This window comes from Ctenopharyngodon idella, chromosome 13 (assembly GCF_019924925.1).
Source record: "Ctenopharyngodon idella isolate HZGC_01 chromosome 13, HZGC01, whole genome shotgun sequence".
Classification (NCBI taxonomy): domain Eukaryota; kingdom Metazoa; phylum Chordata; class Actinopteri; order Cypriniformes; family Xenocyprididae; genus Ctenopharyngodon; species Ctenopharyngodon idella.
In genome coordinates this window covers 15,396,664-15,417,068 of record NC_067232.1, presented here as the reverse complement: position 1 = coordinate 15,417,068, position 20,405 = coordinate 15,396,664, and the positions used below count along the sequence as shown (strand labels likewise).

At 37.4% G+C, this 20,405-nt stretch overlaps 1 protein-coding gene across 1 annotated transcript in view; it reads left to right on the top strand.

The window, feature by feature from the left end:
- sptlc3 (serine palmitoyltransferase, long chain base subunit 3) overlaps positions 1–19,491 on the top strand; it is a 36,170-nt gene extending 16,679 nt beyond the window's left edge. The window contains exons 7-12 of the mRNA XM_051917508.1: positions 2,716–2,821; positions 3,607–3,826; positions 9,604–9,730; positions 15,072–15,207; positions 16,522–16,651; positions 18,235–19,491. Coding sequence (XP_051773468.1) covers positions 2,716–2,821; positions 3,607–3,826; positions 9,604–9,730; positions 15,072–15,207; positions 16,522–16,651; positions 18,235–18,348 — 833 coding nt within the window. The 3' untranslated portion in view covers positions 18,349–19,491. The remainder of the gene's footprint in view (positions 1–2,715; positions 2,822–3,606; positions 3,827–9,603; positions 9,731–15,071; positions 15,208–16,521; positions 16,652–18,234) is intronic.
- The last annotated feature ends 914 nt before the right edge of the window (positions 19,492–20,405 follow it).

The following is a 20,405-nucleotide window of genomic DNA, read 5'->3' as shown; positions in this document are numbered from 1 at the left end:
TCGCTGGATGTAACCCACAATCTCTGATTCCCCTCCGTGGCCATGGGAAAGTGAGTATTTACAATGACAACAATCAAACTTCAGTTACATTTAAACATTTCCAATGAAGAAATGGAGCGACTTCTTTTAGCTTGTTGAACGCACATTTTTATTTGGACATTTCTAGCGTGTGACGGGACGGCTGAAGAAGCAGCAGCAGCACCCAGCGCGTGACACTGTTTTCATGGTAACCAGATACATTGTGAACGTAATTCTGCAAAACTTCAGTAAAAACATTAAATATCCATGCAGTGCAATAAAATAGCTTCTCTTTCCTGCAAAGGATGCCATGGAGAATGTGAATATTTCATTTAAAGGCAAAAACAAAACAAAAGGTGCAGGTATCGGTATTAATTTCAGTATTATCAGTAGCAGAGGGCGAGATGGAGGGGCCGCCCTAGCATGCAGCACAGTGTGACGGAGCTTCACATTCTTTATATGCAGCTTCCTACTCAGAAAAGTGCTATGTCACTTGAAGTCAGACTTCTGACTTGGAATCTCAGAGATCCCCACTTCTGATTTCATTGAGATGTGAGTGTATGATATAACATGGCGGATGTGATTTAATGATAAACATTTACTCTGAAGCAAATGAAATGCATAACTGAGTCATTCATAATTACATCATAATCCAAACCTGTTTAGCAAGCATTTGCAAAGACAAGGGTGTAAAATATGGTACGATACTCTCTGTTGATACCTGTAAAACGGCAGAAGAAATGTTGGCATTGCATAACAATGTATCATGCTCATTTTGGTTGTTAGGACATGTTTGTTGACAAATACCTACCCACACTAACACTAGCACTGCCATTTTGATTCTTTATCCGTTATCTTCTGAGGATTGTGCAATGGTCAGAAGTAAGAAAATCCCACATCCAACTTCAAATGAAAAACAGCATAAATTCTGCAGGAAGGTAGATATTATTTATCTCTGTTTCTCTGGTTGGTGTCAGCTTATGCTCATTTGCGCATTTGAATAGAAAAAGACTCAATTTGTTCAAATGCTTTGAATGTGCTACTGACACTGGGAATATTTAGGCCTGTGTTTTAGCTTTTTTAGTTTATCAATTACAAAAGGACTTTCTTGAAGACTTAGATTTTCCAAGGGAAAAGATTGCAGCTGTAAAAATATGGTACACAGAATAAGAGAGTGGATTTTTGTGCTTTCACTTGAAAGCTGCACATCATTGTTTTGAATAATGATTATTGCTGTTTTGTACATGTCAATGAGCCAGATTTTGTAGTGAGTGGGTAGGTTTCCACTGCACACCGAATGTTTTTGTATTATTATAAACACAATTATTCTAGTTCAAAACCTTCATAACCAAGCTAAAAATACTGCCATTGTCATATTGAATAAACTAGTAATAACATAACACACATGAAAACAAAGATTTAGCCAAACATAGTTTAACATTTAAGCCCCCACGCCTTTTTTCATCCAGTATTAAATTTGAATTGTCATTCTTCTTTGTGTAGTTGTTCTTAACCTGAAACCTTTTGGCAGATCTGTTTAGGTGAGTGTAGTATTTCAGGACTGCATGGATAGTGAAAGCAGGCCGTGTCCACATTGGCCTTCACTGGCCTAAATACGTCCACCTGTTTGAAATGAGGCCACTTTAATGAGAGACTATATGGAGCATTCTTTTCTTTGGGCTTTTTGTCACTTTTTATTCATAGAGAAAGTAGAGAAGGCAGGAAGTTTTTAGAGTAAGAGAGGAGGAATGAGACCAGGATGCCACACAGGCCAGAATCAAACATGCAGCTGCTTTTAAAATGTTTGATTTTGCAGTTCAACTCTGCCATCTGTTGGCTAGTTTGTAGTGTTGCCATGTCTGGTTATTATGTACAGTAAGTGACTTTAGGCTAGTTGTTTATAAATATGGGTGAGTTTTTGGGAGGTTTATTTACAGAATACAGTCACACATTTGTGCTTACACAAAAAAAATATGACCAACCAATAACAGCATCGTCAAATATCCCAGTGTGCTGTTAGAGCTCCGTTTTACAAAACATCGCTATTATTCACTGTAATTTATTTCCCTTTTCATTCCTTGTTTCTGCCTTTCCCAGCCCTTCCCCTAGGATACAATTATTGGAAAGGCTTTTTTTTTGTTGCGGTAAAATGCAATTTAGCCTTGGTTAATGTTTGTTTTATGCAAGTTTATGCCATAATAAATCAGATAACTGAATTCAAGCAATTCTCTTTGATCCATAAACACCCTCACACTCCCAAAAGCACAAAAAACTATTTAGGCTTATTTTGGTGAGGTGGATCAGATATTTTTGGCATCACATTTTTGGCATGTTGCTTATTTTTCTAGCGACACTGTAAGATTGTGTCTCAGTAATCTGACAACAAAAACAAGAACAAAACTTGTTGGCCACATACAGTTAGAAACATCTAGAACAAGCATGTTGGGTTGTTTGTAATTTGGCCATATACGTTTCCAAAGATGATTTTATATAGAATTAAATTTCCTCTGCTCATGACTGGCACATAAAAATATCCAACCACTTGACATTTATGAGCGTATCCTTCTTATTTTGGTTTGGGAAGACCTAAAAATAAGTATGCTTTTCGTTTGGTTAGGGTAAAATACCATCCAATAGTGTGTATTTCTTTTAATACCTGATTGTGTCATAACGTGTCTGTTTTGTGTTTGGTTGCAGACATGCAGAGTCTAGAAAAGCTGCTGAAGGAAGCGGTTTGCTCAGGGCAGCCTCGTACCCATCGCTCTTGGAAAAAGATTCTCATCATGGTGGAGGGCATTTACAGGTCAGAACATTTGTGAATGTTTACAATCATATTCATTCCAGGTTTAATGTAAGCAGCCACATCAAATGAAAGAGGAAATTAATAAAAACCCAATTCATAGAGTACCTTTCCTACGAAATTATAGCTCAAATTGCTTTGCAAATTAAATAATGCAAAAACAAAATTCTGCCATTTACTATTATTGTTGGAGAACAGCTAAAACCTTTTGGATTTAATAACCGGTGGTACCTACTTTGGCTGCAGTGGAGATAATGAGACTCTCTGTCTGATTGTTGGTTTATTGAGGCCAAAGTCTACAGTCATGGTTGTGTGACCCTTTCCAGCCTCGTGAGCATTGATAACTCTTTTTGTAAGGTAATTTATTGCATAAATCTGTGCTCAGTGTGCTGTGATGTGAACATTGATTGTTCATGAACTTTATATGAAATTCATGCACGATTATATAAGATTGTAAATGAGTCACAAACTTGCAGTCACTGTACAGTTAACCAGATCAAAGCATTTACAGTGCCTAGTGCCGTCACTGAGACAGGTGCGATTTTTCATTAAATGCTCTATATATGTGTATCTATTTATCAATTTTATTATTATAATATATATTATATTTTTTTAAGATATAATATTTAATATTATATATATACACAATATTACCATTTATTTAAATATTTTAACCATTTAAATTATTTATACATATTTGCCTTGTTAACATTCTATGTCAGTGATCTGTCTTCTAACTTTTCTTGCACACATTTTAACTGAAATATTTTTTTATCTGTTTCTTTCAGTATGGAAGGCTCTCTAGTCCGGCTGCCGGAGATCTTAGCACTAAAGAAGAAATACAAGGCTTATCTGTACCTCGATGAGGCCCATAGCATTGGGGCTGTGGGCCCCACAGGTCGAGGAGTTACAGAACATTTTGGAGTGGACCCCAATGAAGTGGACGTTCTGATGGGCACCTTCACTAAGAGCTTCGGGGCTGCTGGCGGGTACATTGCTGGCAAAAAGGTGGGCATCATTTAATACTTTACTGTCAGGGGCCTTCTAGCAAGGCATTTCCTGAGGCAGAAAATCAGCCCGAGGTTTTTCAGAAATTTGACCCATTGAGCTACTGTTTGTCGTATGGTGACGCTCGTGGTGCAGAAATGCACAATGCACCAGCATGCACACCATTCTCCCTTCCCGTCATTCTCAAACGCACACACATGGTCTTATTTCATGATGTGAAACTACATATGTTACCCAAATGTCACTCACGCTTCTGTCACACCGTCTCTCTCATCTCATTACTCCATTAAAAAAGACCACTTCACTTCATAACCACATCACGGACATGGCAGTTGATTATAAAAGACTGAAAACGAAAAAGACTGCAGGTTTTTTGAATTACACATGCTTTGGAGAACAGAGAGAGGGGAAAAGAGAGAGAGAGACCCCATGTGCGTGTAATATTGAGCGCGTTGTTAATAAGTTGAGACTGTTGGCCGAATGCCAGCTCTGTTTTATAGGTCAAATCAAACTTGCAGGTTTTCACAGGATGCTTCCTAACATGGTACCTGTCTATAATGTATACTACCGTTCAAAAGTTTGAGGTCGGTAAGAAGTCAATTATGCTCACCAAGGCTATATTTATTGGATCAAAAATACAGTAAAAACAGCAACAACGTGAAATATTATTACAATTTAAAATAACACTGTACTAATTGAAATTGTTTATATTTTAAAATGTTATTATTTAGCTGAATTTCAGCCATTACTCCAGACTTCATTGTCACATGATCCTTCAGAAATCATTCTGATTTGGTGATTTGGTGCTCAAGAATCATTTCTTATTATCAAGTGTTGAAAACAGTTGTTGTTTCACAACAACACTTTTTTTTTTTTTTTTGATGAACACTTTAATGAAGTTCAAAAGAACAGCATTTATTTGAAATAGCAATTTTCTGTAACATTATAAATGTCTTTACTGTTACTTTTGATCAATTTAATTCATCCAATAAAAGTATTGATTTCTTTTTTTGAATACGGTATCAATCAAACTTTTGAACGGTAGTGTATAAAGTAGTTGTTTTTCACATCAGTCAGATTTTCACATCATGTGGCGATCCAACACTTACTAAATTTGTTTATTTTATAAGACAAAATAAAAAATTTTTTTGATTGATTAATATTACCTTGGACTATATATGAGCAATATCACACTCGTAGCCGTGCGATATGGATGTATATCAGCATGGCTGTGATTCGGCCATAGACACAAGACCGCAGGTAATCACAGCATGCTAATATACAGCCATTTCGCACAGCTACGAGTGTGATATTGTGTTTATACAACAGTTTGACGGCACAAGTGTGTAAATAAGTAAGAATAACAATGGAGTGTCTTTAAAAACCCTCTTTTGTGCAGAACTACTTCCTCCCACCATGGATTCAAATCTCAAGTTGACAGTTTAACAATTGAGCCCAAGCCTCCGTTACTAATTCTAAAATGTCACTTCAGAACTAGTAACGAAAGAACGTTGAGTTGCTTCATTGAATCTTTTTGGATTATGTAGAGTATTATGAAAGAGAGATATCGACTAAACGAGTGTATTACCTACATCTGATATAGCATTCATTCTTCAGGTCGATGTCCATATTATTATATCCATTATAAAGAAATCAGTTTGAATGTCCGCAGATGAAAGCGACATCTTTGACTTTGTCCTTTTAAAAGTTCCCACAGCACTAAAACAACTTCCTTGTTCTGACTCACTCATAAAGAGAGTCTTTGACACCATCATGTTCATTTAATATTATTTTATATATTTAATGAAAAACAATATTTAAATGAACAACAATAGCCATTATAAAAGACATAAACACAAGCAAACAATGAACACAATCAAATAAAAAAAAAAAAAACACAAGCAAACAAACAGTCAAATGTACAAAAGTAGCGCTCCAGTACAGGATTTAAGTAAAATGTAGCCTAAATATAAAGTTATAAAATTTAATTTTCCAGCGGCAAATACCCAAAGGATTGGCTGAGATGAAGCTGTTCTCTGTGGGTACACGAGCACTGAAAGATCGCTGATGGCCTGAAGCTCGCATCTGTGAAAGCATCAAAACAAATAGTAAAATAGGCACTATGTTTATATATGAGTCACTTATTTAAAGTCTAAATAACTTCATTCTCACCTAAAAAAAACTCTTTAAACTACATTTCGTGACATAACAACAGTAGTATTTATAAAATAATATAGTAAATTTGCTCGACCACCATGACAGTCGCCACAAACGGAGTGATACAAATGGTGAAACGGTACCGGTGCTGATACTGGGAGAATATCGTACAGCTCTCAGCCAATCAGATTAGAGTCTTCTACAAGATCTTTACAATTTTTCTATCATGTGTCTGTGTTGAAAAATGTAGTGTTGCTCTTCGCAGACCTTTTTAGTCATACTTGTCACACCTTCACATAGGTTTACTGTTTTCTTTTATAAAGGTACTCAACAGCAGTTGAGTAAAATGCTCTCAGCAGCAATAAGGACACTGTACACAGGCACAGTGGGAGGTACACAAAGAGAGCCGCCAAACGGCTCCAGCCAGTCCCTCACTCCACAGATGTGGGTGGATTTCGGACACGTTCTCTTAACTGACTTATCTTATGCTGTTTCCACAAAGCTCCCAGGACCTAAAGCACTGCAAATTTTGCACTCTAAGTGGAAGCAGATGTTTGCTTCGCAGATTTTTCCCCTAAAAACCCCTTCGCCCCCGTCCTCAAAGTAGAGGACACATCTGGATGCAGAGGCCCGTGTGCACTGCGAGGTGCGTCTCCTCCCCTCACCCCTCCACTGTGGATACAGATGTCTGAGGACAGAGATTAAGAGCTGGATACTGGCCCCGGCTTCTGCTCAGAAGCCTTTTTAATGGTTGCAGGACAGACAGGACAGACAGGGCACAATCTCCAAAACTGCTTGTTTGTGAAAAAATGTCACCTCATTGAATGACAGCTATAATAGTTTGTACAGAAAAAGCGAAAGCATTTTATTTTACAGTCCTGTTCCCCATGTACATACTATGTACCCTGAACCTACCACTAAACCTAACCTTAACCCATGTAGTTACCTTATATTAACCAGTACTTTCTTAGGTAAGTACACTGTAAGTACACGTAAGTGCACATACTGTAAAATAAAGTGCAACCGAAAAGGCTTTATTAATGTCCAAATATGTTTGTTTGCTTCATTGTCAGAACTGCTGTTAGTGTAATTAATTAAGGGAATCTAATACAAGCAGTTTGCAAAACAAACATCCTTTATTAGTCACAAAGAGACAGATTTTATACAAGGACAATGAATAGCTGTCATTATCACTGGATGACCAGTGTCTCAGGTGTGTGCTATGTGGTTTCATCTCCCTCTAGTGGTGCAATTCGGACAGCACAGTGTTTCAGGTCATTTTTCCCAGTTTCGCAGACAAGGTTTAAGCCTAGTCCCAGACTAAAATGCATGTTTGAGCATGTCTTAACTGAGAGCAACTTGCACTGACATATCTTAAAATATGTCGATGCCATTGTTTTGTCTCAAGATGCACACAAGTAAAAAGTTTTTCTAAGGCATATGTATAAAAGCTACTTAAATGTCCTAAATGAACTAAGGCTTAATCCTTGCTTGATCTAAGCCCTGTCTATGAAACCAGGCCATTAAGTGACATTTAATTCACAAACCTGAGGTTAAATATCTTGCTTAAGCATGCAATACATTTCTCATGGATCATCTGCTCAGGGTTCAAGACTTTGAACTCACAAATCAGTCTTAAACCATTACGTTACCGCAACTTGTGAAACATTGACATTGTGTTGCCCATAAAGTATTTAAAAAGGTTCACCCTAATATTTTTTATAATAATTACTACCTTCATGTCAGTATTAATTTCTTTATTCAGTTTGATATACAGGTGCTGGTCATATAATTAGAATATCATCAAAAAGTTGATTTATTTCACTAATTCCATTCAAAAAGTGAAACTTGTATATTATATTCATTCATTACACACAGACTGATATATTTCAAATGTTTTTTTCTTTTAATTTTGATGATTATAACTGACAACTAAGGAAAATCCCAAATTCAGTATCTCAGAAAATTAGAATATTACTTAAGACCAATACAAAGAAAGGATTTTTAGAAATCTTGGCTAACTGAAAAGTATGAACATGAAAAGTATGAGCATGTACAGCACTCAATACTTAGTTGGGGCTCCTTTTGCCTGAATTACTGCAGCAATGCGGCGTGGCATGGAGTCGATCAGTCTGTGGCACTGCTCAGGTGTTATAGGAGCCCAGGTTGCTCTGATAGTGGCCTTCAGCTCTTCTGCATTGTTGGGTTTGGCATATCGCATCTTCCTCTTCACAATACCCCATAGATTTTCTATGGGGTTAAGGTCAGGCGAGTTTGCTGGCCAATTAAGAACAGGGATACCATGGTCCTTAAACCAGGTACTGGTAGCTTTGGCACTGTGTGCAGGTGCCAAGTCCTGTTGGAAAATGAAATCTGCATCTCTATAAAGTTGGTCAGCAGCAGGAAGCATGAAGTGCTCTAAAACTTCCTGGTATACGGCTGCGTTGACCTTGGACCTCAGAAAACACAGTGGACCAACACCAGCAGATGACATGGCACCCCAAACCACCACTGACTGTGGAAACTTTACACTGGACCTCAAGCAACGTGGATTGTGTGCCTCTCCTCTCTTCCTCCAGACTCTTTGACCCTGATTTCTAAAGGAATTGCAAAATTTACTTTCATCAGAGAACATAACTTTGGACCACTCAGCAGCAGTCCAGTCCTTTTTGTCTTTAGCCCAGGAGAGACGTTTCTGATGCTGTCTGTTGTTCAAGAGTGGCTTGACACAAGGAATGCGACAGCTGAAACCCATGTCTTGCATACGTCTGTGCGTAGTGGTTCTTGAAGCACTGACTCCAGCTGCAGTCCACTCTTTGTGAATCTCCCCCACATTTTTGAATGGGTTTTGTTTCACAATCCTCTCCAGGGTGCGGTTATCCCTATTGCTTGTACACTTTTTTCTACCACATCTTTTCCTTCCCTTCGCCTCTCTATTAATGTGCTTGGACACAGAGCTCTGTGAACAGCCAGCCTCTTTTGCAATGACCTTTTGTGTCTTGCCCCCTTGTGCAAGATGTCAATGGTCGTCTTTTGGACAACTGTCAAGTCAGCCGTCTTCCCCATGATTGTGTAGCCTACAGAACTAGACTGAGAGACCATTTAAAGGCCTTTGCAGGTGTTTTGAGTTAATTAGCTGATTAGAGTGTGGCACCAGGTGTCTTCAATATTGAACCTTTTCACAATATTCTAATTTTCTGAGATACTGAATTTGGGATTTTCCTTAGTTGTCAGTTATAATCATCAAAATTAAAAGAGATAAACATTTGAAATATATCAGTCTGTGTGTAATGAATGAATATAATATACAAGTTTCACTTTTTGAATGGAATTAGTGAAATAAATCAACTTTTTGATGATATTCTAATTATATGACCAGCACCTGTATTTTATTTTTAATGAATTGTATTCAATTTTGATTAAATAAATTCTGTTAAATAGAATTAAAAATTATTTTATTTCATTATTTTTTTAGCCCAGTATTAAATTCTTTCTTCTGTGAACCACAAAATAAGATCTCAGGCAAAATGTCTGAACTTTTGTGACATAAATCTGAGTAAATAATGAAAGTTTGGGCTGAAGTATTCCTATAATAATGGACGTGCTCTGTTTTCCTGCAGGAGTTGGTGGATTATTTGCGGTCTTACTCTCACAGTGCAGTGTACGCTACAGCCATGTCACCACCTGTCGTGGAGCAGATCATCAGGGCAATTAAATGCATCATGGGAGTCGATGGTACAACAGAAGGTTAGTAACAAAGCACTGCAAAGACACTGAAACAATACTAAGAAAGTTACATGACTGCAGATGCACTACTTTACACTTGATGTGTCAGAGGACATTGAGACCTGCGATTCAAACCAGTCAGTCATTGTAATATCGGAAGACACTGAAATTCTTTACCCAACACTTCTCCTTAAACATGGGGAATCCAATAGGAAAGAGATTCACGTGGATTTAATAAGCATATAAAATGTATTTCACCACAGCATATAACTCATGGAAAACAGATTTCAATAAAGCAATGGAACTGGCTTAAAGACTCCTCTAGACCTTTAGTCAAGGAAAGGTCACATATTTCCAGGTATTAGGAGTCAGCAGAATGGCACCAGATGTTATAAGAGTTTTCTCAAACTGCCTTCTGTTTTTGATATGCGTTAATCCATATATTTATGTTTTTAGATAAGACATCATGTTTCATTTTAGTTTCGCTACAGTTAACACCATGATAGAAAAGGCTTCAGACCACAATGAAGGGCAGAGTTAAGTTTAGTACACTACAGTTCAAATACAACAAAAACATAATATTGTGAAATATTATTACAAATTGAAATAACTGTTTACTATTTTAATATATTTTAAAATGTAAGTTATTCCTGTGATGGCAAAGCTAAATTTTCAGCAGCCATTACTCCAGTCTTCAGTGTCACATGATTCTTCAGAAATCATTCTAATATATCAAGAAACATTTCTTATTATTAATGTTGAAAACAGTTGTGCTGCTCAAGTGTAACCTTGCCGACTTTCAACCCGCTTGCAGTGTTGCCAATTGCTTTTAGTTGAAGGTAGCTAAAATTGGTCGTTAAAATGTTGCTAGATGACGTCATACTAGTGATTCCACTGATCTATATTAATATTAATATAGATCAGTGGGCGAGTCACGGAATCTAGATAAGGTTTATCCAAGAAGTTGCTAGATTTGTCACTTGGCTTTTGAAAAAAACGTCTCAAAAGGGGTGGGGAAGTCGCTAGATCTAGCGACAAAATTGCTAAATTGGCAGAACTGCCCGCTTTGTATTGTTACAATGTCGGTAGTGTGTGTAAATGGACATTGTTTACTTGTTCTCTGTGTTACCTGGACCGAAAAATTCACATTTATTTCTCAGCAAAAGTCCGCCGGAAAAACATAGATATATACATAGATGCCTTATTAGCACCTGTTTCTATGGGCTGCGATACGCAAGTCATCCGCCATATTGGAATGGTCAAAGTCTACACTATAGGCAGCCATTTATTGAAAGCCCATTTTGCCAGCAGTGAAATAGTTTTGTGAATGTGTCCTTGCATAATAAAAATATTAATTTCTTTAAAAAAGAGCAAATAAAATGTCAAAAAAAAAAAAAAAAAAAGTTTTGCATGTGAATAAAAAGTCAGACCGGAAATGCAAGCTCATGTGAAAAGTTTTGCATTTTGTTAAGTTCCAAAATATCAAGTTTGGTGAACTCTGACCTGCGAATGTGCATCACGTGAAGACGTGTGACCAGTAGAAGATCGATATGGCATGGTGTGACCTCTTTGCTAAATTAAAAGAATGATATTTTTGCAGTAAAGTCGAGTGGATTGTATATTTTTACATTTTTAATGTATTACTATTTGTTATATGTTGAATTCATGTAAAAAAAAAAGAACGCAGAGTGTGACATCATATCACGACCATTACAGTGTCCGTAGAAATTTTGTGTGCTCAAAGTCTAGTGTGACCGCGGCTTTAGAATCAAGCATATGGTTTATTTATAAAAATGGCACTCCTAAAAGACTTTCAGGATTGTTATGTCAAAGTCTTTTTAAATAGAGCACCTTTTAATTCAGATAACTGTTTCAAATAAAACTCCCTGCTTCTGCTGGCCAAGTGGTTCTAGTCCAAACTTGTCCAAAGACAATCTTTCTAGGCTGTTTTGAATTGCTGAACACTGATGTGTATATCAGATTTGGACAAGCCGCCCATGGGTGTCATAACTGGCATTATGTAGATTTCATGAAGGGTGAGTCGCACTGTTCTGAGAGTTCGCTTTACAGTGCTCCATCTCGCCCTGAATTTACAACACAATAGGCTGCAGAAGACCTGAACTTGTACTACATCCATGACTAATTGTTTGGTTTGAGCTTCACCTGCTCTTTCTTGCATTTGCCGGTATTTATTGTTTCAGCTGAAGAGTTTCTAATGTAATGAAAATTAACAGCGGTTGTATTCGTTCTGCTGACATGCGGTCTTTTGAGCTTGGCTTTACAGCACACCTCCTTTTGAAATACCTGCCAGTCGGTTCACAGGTAATTATATGCAAACATGCTGTTGTTTTCCAAAAGCTCAGGCCATGGTGCCAAAGAGAGCTGGAGGCGGACCTGGCCAGCCCTCAGAACTGCATGATTCACACCATTAAAGATGGAGGAGAGAAAGAGTGGTAGACATAAACTGAACAAGACTGAGAGTGAAAAGTATTGATGTTCATTGAGCTACTGATGTGTCTCCAGTCGCATTAAGTTGTTAGAATTATATCTTTGTGGTTCGAACCACCAAAGTTCAGATTACTAGTCCGGAGCGGTAACCACTAATCTACTGGCAACCGCATGGTACCGTGCGCATGTGAGTTCGTGCTTCTCAGTTTACCCCAAGTCTCCAGTTGTGTGCCAAATCCATTGTATCCTATGTACAAGCCAAGAGTGTCTTGGCAAATAATGAAATTTGTCTACCATTCAGCCTGACAAAACAAAACCAGCTGGTACTGTTTTTCACATCGACTCACTCCACACACACACACACATTAAGAGGCGTTTTCAAGAGAGTACAGAAATGAGCCTCAAAATGTAATGAATATGTATAATGTCCATAAGACTTTATTGTTTCAATGTTTTCTTCCTGTTTTTGTTTGTTACTATGTTTTTGGATTATTTTATGAATGGGTCTACTCTGTCTACCTAACTACTTAATGGTCTTAATGAGGGGCTATTAAAAGACCGATCATGGGATTTGAACGGCAGAGCAGATGATGTCATTTCCTGTCTCCTTCTTTGGGCCCCTTTCCTAGTCTTTCACATATAATCAGTCTATATCCTAAAGGGAACTATTAGTTGTTTGTAAACTCTTCTTGATTATACCTACAAAAATAAGGGTGAAGTATATATGTTCCAGTAGCCTACGTCTAGGAAAAGGAAAGTTAAGGTATTGCTAAGACTGTTTTGTAAGAGCAGTAACTGCTGGTGGTATGGCTTTATGCCACTACATTATGTTGCAATTCCTTGGCCATTTTCCCAGTGTTTTCGACTATATTTAAGTAGAACAACTATGAAACTTGCAGGCACACAGTGTAGTCAAAAATATTGGAGAAAAAGTGGTCCAATCTTTGTGCCAGCTGTTTTTAGGACTAGTTTGTAGACATATTTGTTCTATGGTTTGCCTGACATGGTCTGTTTGGCAATCATGCTACCGCAGAGTGGGCGCAGACTTCCTGAGCGCTACAAATTACTGTAGAATTGACAACAATTCAGTGTATTTTCAAATTACCATTAGATTCAAACAGTCCTCATTTATGCAAAATATCATAAATATGATACAATCATAGCCACAGCGTTGGGTTGTGTCATGCACTGGTCGGAAACGCAAAGCTTGAGGATCCAAATGCAGTAGTTTATTGAAGGGTATTCCAAAGAGATAATCCAAAAACAGGCAAAAGGTCATAAACACAGTGTAAACAGTCCAAACAATAACAGGGCACAGGCAAACAGGGTCAAAACCAAAGAACAGGGGTCCGTTCTTCGTACCTCGCTTAATACATCTGAGATGATTTGACAGATGCTAGATCTTATAATCATAACTTATTTCTGGCTAATTTGGTTCTTCAAACGAATTTGTGGATTAAAATATCAGGATTAAGTTGTCTGAGATTACTTCTCGAGTTCCTTGAAAAGGGCAGATGTATCGATATTTGAAACCACAATCAGCAATGCAGCGATTGGCTGGCGGCAAGACAGTGATGTAATGACATCATATAATTAGAAAAGACACCTGACGAAAAACTTGACGAATTTCTGGACCTTTATAATGAAACAGCCAAGCGAACAAAATGACAGAACAACATAAATGTTATAATAGATAAATGAAATTTGCACTGTTTTTTTTTTTTTTTTTTTTTACATGATTCCCAATTATTTAGATTCACGAGCATCTAAACAGTCATTTTTATTTCAGTGTTGTAATTCGCAATTCATTCAATTTTATCTTTAAAGCAGATTTGTTACGTAACAGCATTAATTAAAGTTTTAATTAAAAATTAATTAAAGTCAAGTTATCAAGTTATCTGCATCTCCTGCACTGCATCAAGCCACTCCCATAATAGCGTCACCATTCAAATTAATGCACGGCTCAGAATAACTGTACAAGCATGTGTGTAAGACTCATAATACAACTGTAAAGTAATTATTCCATCACGAATAAATCTTTCAATAAGTAAAACTGGCTGTCTATAGTGTTATAGACTACACAACATTATAATATTATTTTCAAATTAATTTGTAAATTATTATCATTTTAAATTATTGTCCCTGGATAAGTAGAGTACTCTTGAAATAAATTAGCAGTGGATGGGACAGATCTTAAGTATCAATTCCGCTTAAAAAGATGCAGTCTAATCCTGTTTACATGAAATAAGCCTGCTCACGAGCAGGTTTAAGCTTACGGACCTGTTGCTATGACAGCAAGTCCAGGATGAGCGTTGAAGAACCGAACAATCCAAGATCATGCCAAATCGTCATCAATCAAATCCAGCTAACCGAGATAGCAACGTACGAAGAACGGGCCCCAGGTCTTTAGTGGAGATTTTGTACTTTCAAAGTCAAAATGGAAATGTAAACATTAAGGTTAGAAATGTATTAAAATCATTTATCATTGTACATTACAATTATTGATTATGGCAATATAAAATATGGCTAGTTAACAGCTTTATTTGACTTTCATGGTCCTTTGTTTGTTGGTTTCATAGTATTTCTTCTTTGACCACTGCCATTTTTTTTTTACTAGTGCAAAGTAGTTAGTAATCTGTCTATAAATAAATGCAGAACATCTACTGTAACCAATACTTTCATAGCCTGCATCCATCTCATCCAGAGTACAATCAAATCCTTCAAATACAGTCCCAGTGGAGAATTGAGATTATTTGCACTTTGAGATAATTTGCACTTTTCCTTTTGACCTACGGTTGCTCTGTTGTAAATCATGACCTTTACTTTATTGTAGACTCCCATTTATGTCTCTCCTTTTCCAATGAAAGCTAACAAATTCTCCTCGATGACGGCTCTGTCTGCTTCTCCCCCGCAGGCCAGCGAAGAGTTCGGCAGCTGGCTGAGAACACACGCTACTTCAGATCTCGGCTGAAGGATATGGGCTTCATCATTTACGGCAACCAGGACTCTCCAGTGGTTCCGCTCCTGCTCTATCTACCTGGGAAAGTTGGGTAAGCAGCTCCCCAAGCCAGCAACCCGTTTGGATTACAGATTCTAGCAGCGTTCAACTCACACAACATGAGCGTCAGTTTACACAACAGCATCTCCAGGCTCGCATTTACACAAACCCTATTTAGTCCATTTGAAAACTCAGCTTAGATCACTGGGCCAGCGAGAAGCAAAACATTACGTTTCTTTGCGAGCTTTTTTCACGTCTGTGCATCTTCTTTGTGATTTAAGAACAGTTTCCACTGTCTGGACACTACAGTAATCCTCCTTTGAACTTGTGAACCTGCCCACATTTCGGGCTGCCATTAAAACAACAATGCAAGGCTTACATGGGTTACAAAGGTGATAGCTTTGAATGCCATGTGGAAAATGTCCTGACTGCTTGAGGACACCACAACAAAAGCTGCAGTCATCTCCACTGGTCATTCCAAAGAAGGCGATGTGGTCTTTTCAAGAAGACGTTGGACCGTAGCCATCTTGGATGGTCTAGTTGATCCATGAATCAGTGGTGAGGAAAAAAACAAGAGAGGCAGAAAGAAAACATGACATGCGAGAGGCTCATCACTGCACAGGCGTTTCAGACTCCTCCAAAGATAACAGCTTCCTGGCACACCAACAAAGACGACGGCAGCTGTGAGGCCTTTTAAATCCAGCATTCACTCTCCGTCGCCGCTCTGTTCTCTCAATGCTGTCGTCTCTGCTGACAAAGTGGAGGCCTTTTCTCCTCCTCTCGCTCTCAATCTTTTCCTCCTCCATTATACCTTTCCCTTTGCCTTTCTCTCCTTGTCAATCCACCTCTTTTTCTCCCTTTTGGCTAATGCAAATGACAGTCCAGCTGTGCGGTTTACAATGGATTTCCCTTCACTCAAAGGGTGAGGAAAGGTAGCAGACAGTGCAAACTCTGAATGGGAATCTCAACAGCTTTACCCTGCATAATGTTTCTACTTTGAGTTCTAGATGTTCTAAAAGGCAGGCGAAAACTTGTCCATAACCGTGTGATATCTAATCACGGCATCAGTTTGTAATGAAGGTTGTCATACTAAGAGCATTGACAACTTTTGGAAACTTGAGTTTATAATAGGTTTTGAAGAAACTAGCAAAAGAAATGCACCTACTGCTTTCAGGATAGGCGTGAAAACCTTCAATACCATCAATCATGACTTCATATCATACTAAACTAAAGTTGAAACTGCAAGCTGTTCTAAAACATTTGACAGTTTGGCAGTAGTACACTTGTTTGTGAATGTGTGTGTGTAAAGTTTATTTAAAACCCATAGTGATGATAAGCCAAAAAGTTGTTCATCGTCTGCACACAGGGCGTTCTCACGGGCCATGTTGAAAAGGAAGATCGGTGTTGTGGTTGTAGGTTTCCCGGCTACACCCATTACAGAAGCCAGAGCTCGCTTCTGTGTGTCTGCCGCCCATACCAAAGACATGCTCGACAAGGTAATAAACTACAGCACCCAACATCTCACAGACATATCTGTCTCTATTTTTGGATTCTTTTTTTTTTTTTTTTTTAATTACTAACACTTAGACTTACTTTACAGTGTTAGCGTTAGACTAGTCTAGTGAAATGAAAATGGGTGTTCAGAGACAAGATGAATCAAAAACTATTTAAAAAGCTGAAAATTCAATATATTTCAAACATTTCTATAAAGGGATAGACTGATATACAAATTCTGTGTGATACAGATTAACAGATAATTATTTTCATGTTATGATTTTGGGCTGATAATAAAATTACCTTTTGTTTAAATAATTGAAAAATAAAGCCGCGTTTCCACCACAGGAACTTTCCCCAGGAACTAGGAACTTTGGGGTGGTTTCACGCAGGAACCAGGGTCTAAATTAAGTTCCTTTCGGGGTGAACATGCTGATTGGTCGAGTTCATGCAGCATTTTTATTGGTTTCCTCCACGCAGCATTTTATTTCAACCATCGTTTTTTAAAGGGATAGTTCACCCAAAAATGAAATTATGTCAAATTATGCCGCTTTGGGGCACCATTGACTTCCATAGTAGGAAAAGAAATACTATGGAATGGTGCCCCAGAATTGTTCAGTTTTCCACATTCTTCAAAATATATTCCTTTGTGTTCAACAGAACAAAGAAATTTATACAGGTTTGGAACAACCTGAGGGTTAGTAAATGATGACAGAATTTTCATTTTTGGGTGAACTATCCCTTTAAAGTCTGTTGTGGTGCGTGCATTAAGAGTTGTTTGCTATTCGAATCAACAATGGAGTTTAAAAAATACGACCGAAGGACTGACGATGAGGTTCAGGCTTTATTAAGCTTATATGCGGAGGACGAAATCCAGCGGGACCTGGAAAGTCGTGCGCTGTCCTACGTCACTGGACTATCTTCACGATACTTTAGACTGCTATGGAAACACAGCTAGCAATAGGTTTGGGGGGTTCCTGGGACAAATTGTTCTGGGTAATTTTGGTGGAAACACGGCTTAAAACACTAAAAAAAAATAGATCATTTTAAATGCTGAAAGTGAATTTAGTAATCCCAACATTACAATCTGAAAAGGAGATATTGAATTTTGAGATTTGCTCATGATTACATTTAACAGTGTTAATAAATGATTAGTGTTATTAAAGATTAACTTAAAGCATTAAAGATTAATGCTTACTTAAGTAAGCATTAGATGATGGTTAATGTACTCTAAATGTAAAAAAAAAAAGGGGGTAAATGAGCATGCAATTAAACATCCCAAATGAACCGATATGATAAATAATAAATCTCTAAAAGGAAGCTTTTTGAGCCAAAGTGATGGCAGAGCTTATTCATGGAGTCCTAAATTGCTAAACAAATGTTTAATTCCATTTCAAACCAATTTATTTGATTTATATTGCTTTTTAACTATTCAAAGTCACTTTAATGCCTCAAACATACCACCTGACAGTGCCACAGAAACTAAATAATTATTCTTGAGCATGTTCCCGACAACAAAACACTTGAAAATAGCAACCTTTGAATATCTCACATAGCCTCACTGAATAGCCTTATCTCCTCCCAGGTTCTCCAGAGCCTCGATGAACTTGGAGACTACATCAGGGTGAAGTTCTCCCGTCACAGGCTCTCTCATCGGCCAGAGCTGTACGATGAAACAGACTTTGAGCTGGACAGCTGATCATTCACTCTCATCACTGTGAGTGTGTTGCCACCAAGGTCACCTCATTGTGAAAGTCATTTTTAGCAGAAAAAGTGTCTCGCTGTTTCACACAGTTCTGCTTTTCCTCAAAACATTGTGCAGTGTTTGTAATAGCTTTTAAAGTCCGTCCTCATTTAAGGCATGGACTGTTATATGTATATATTGTAAAATGATATTTAATTGTTTTTTAACTGCTGTTTCACAGTTTTGTGAAGTTTGTTAAATGATTTTTTTCTCAGGGGGTTGTGGGGAAAAGGGAGGGGCTGCGACGGCTGTGTTTATAGAACATATATCAAAAGCTGCTCTAAATATATCAAACAATTAACTCCCTTAACACTGACCTACATCAAAACTCTAACTGCGGATAAGAAACCCCTTGAAGTGGCCCCATTTTTTTATCCTGCTGCTAAGATGGACTGATGAAAGACCTTCATTCTGTGCTGGATTATGTGTTTGTGTGATCCACAAGTACATTGATTGAAAGAGATTGAACAAGGCTGGGCGTTGTAGACCCAGTTCAGCTCATTCACAGTCATTAAACATTCATGCATTGCATCTTGCAGATCCCAGTCCTTCTAATTTAAACTGACAGGCATTTATTTTTTTTTATTTTTTTTTTATGTGCAGGAAACTACTTATGATTATAAAATAATAATAAATTTATGGACTGATTGTACTTGTAAATCAAATGTTTGCTTGAAATGTTGGAAAGAATTTCATGTCATTTGTTTGTAACTGAACAGAAACTGGTAACCATTTGTTTGATGCAGGCCTTCTGTTTATTTGCAGGATTTTAGATTTTTTAGATTTTTTTTTTCACTCATTTAGTTTGTTCATAACTAGGATTGAGACCATTGAATCAGAGGTAATGACTCTTATGAGTCGATTCTTTTTAATGAATCAAAAACCCAAAGTGTGACCAATGTACTCTTGATTCTCTAATAGACTTGGTTCTTTTTTGTGAATCAATATCGTACATCGCAACCAATGCAGTCCAACCAGTTCACAAACGAATGACTCTTTTGAGTCAAACATACAGTTTACTATGTTATTTTATGTTATGCTGTTCCAACTATTTCTTCATCAAAATTGACCCATTAAAGAACCAGAATCATTGAGGAATCAGGCTCCAAAGATTCCCATCCTTATTATGATATGCTCCTCTATATTTAGATGGTCTCTATAGAAACTTTATTTACCACAGTAAACACCAATGCATATAGTAATTACCTTTTTGATTCATTTGCTACAAAATGATATTTGTGTTAACAAAAAGTAGTGTCTGCACATGTTTTACCAAGCTCTTTGCTTTGAATGAGACAACCCTTAATTGTTACATTTGAAAGAGACCCAAAAGCTCTGTCTGAATGCTGGAGCTCTACATGCCAACTATGTTGCACTCAGGCCAATATTCACGTAAAACTAGCAATTAGTACAGAGATGCACATTCCGCAGGTGTGGAGTAACCGCTTGATTAATGCTGGGAGGAATCAAGACAGATAGTAAATGCTGCAGACAGATAGGGTCTAGTCTGCACTTGTTTTACTCATGTTTGAAACAATGTTTGTTATTCCAAGAATACCAACACCATAGTGATGAAAATTTCTCAAGGGTGAGTTGAGAAACGAGTGGGATGTCTCGGATACTAGACTTGTCGGACAATACGTGTTTTTGTTCTGTTTTAGAGACGCAATGGGGGGCAATTGTTGTTGCACTGGAAGACATTCATAAATAGATGGAAAACAACATTTATATACCAATGATGTGCTACTATAAGTGATGTTTAAGACATGTCCATAGTGTAAGAGCTCCTCTACCTGTCAGAAATTAACTTGAATAAGGGGCTACTTTAGCCCTGTGGAATTGATTTTCAGAAGCTTTTTTTTTTACTTTTATGGGGGTGTCTCTTTGTCTTTCATATATATATATATATAGTACTGTGTAAAAGTCTTAGGCCACCATTAGATGTTGTTTTAGCAATGGTATAACAATGGTATAATGACCATATATAATTATTTCTCAGTCTCTTTATTAGA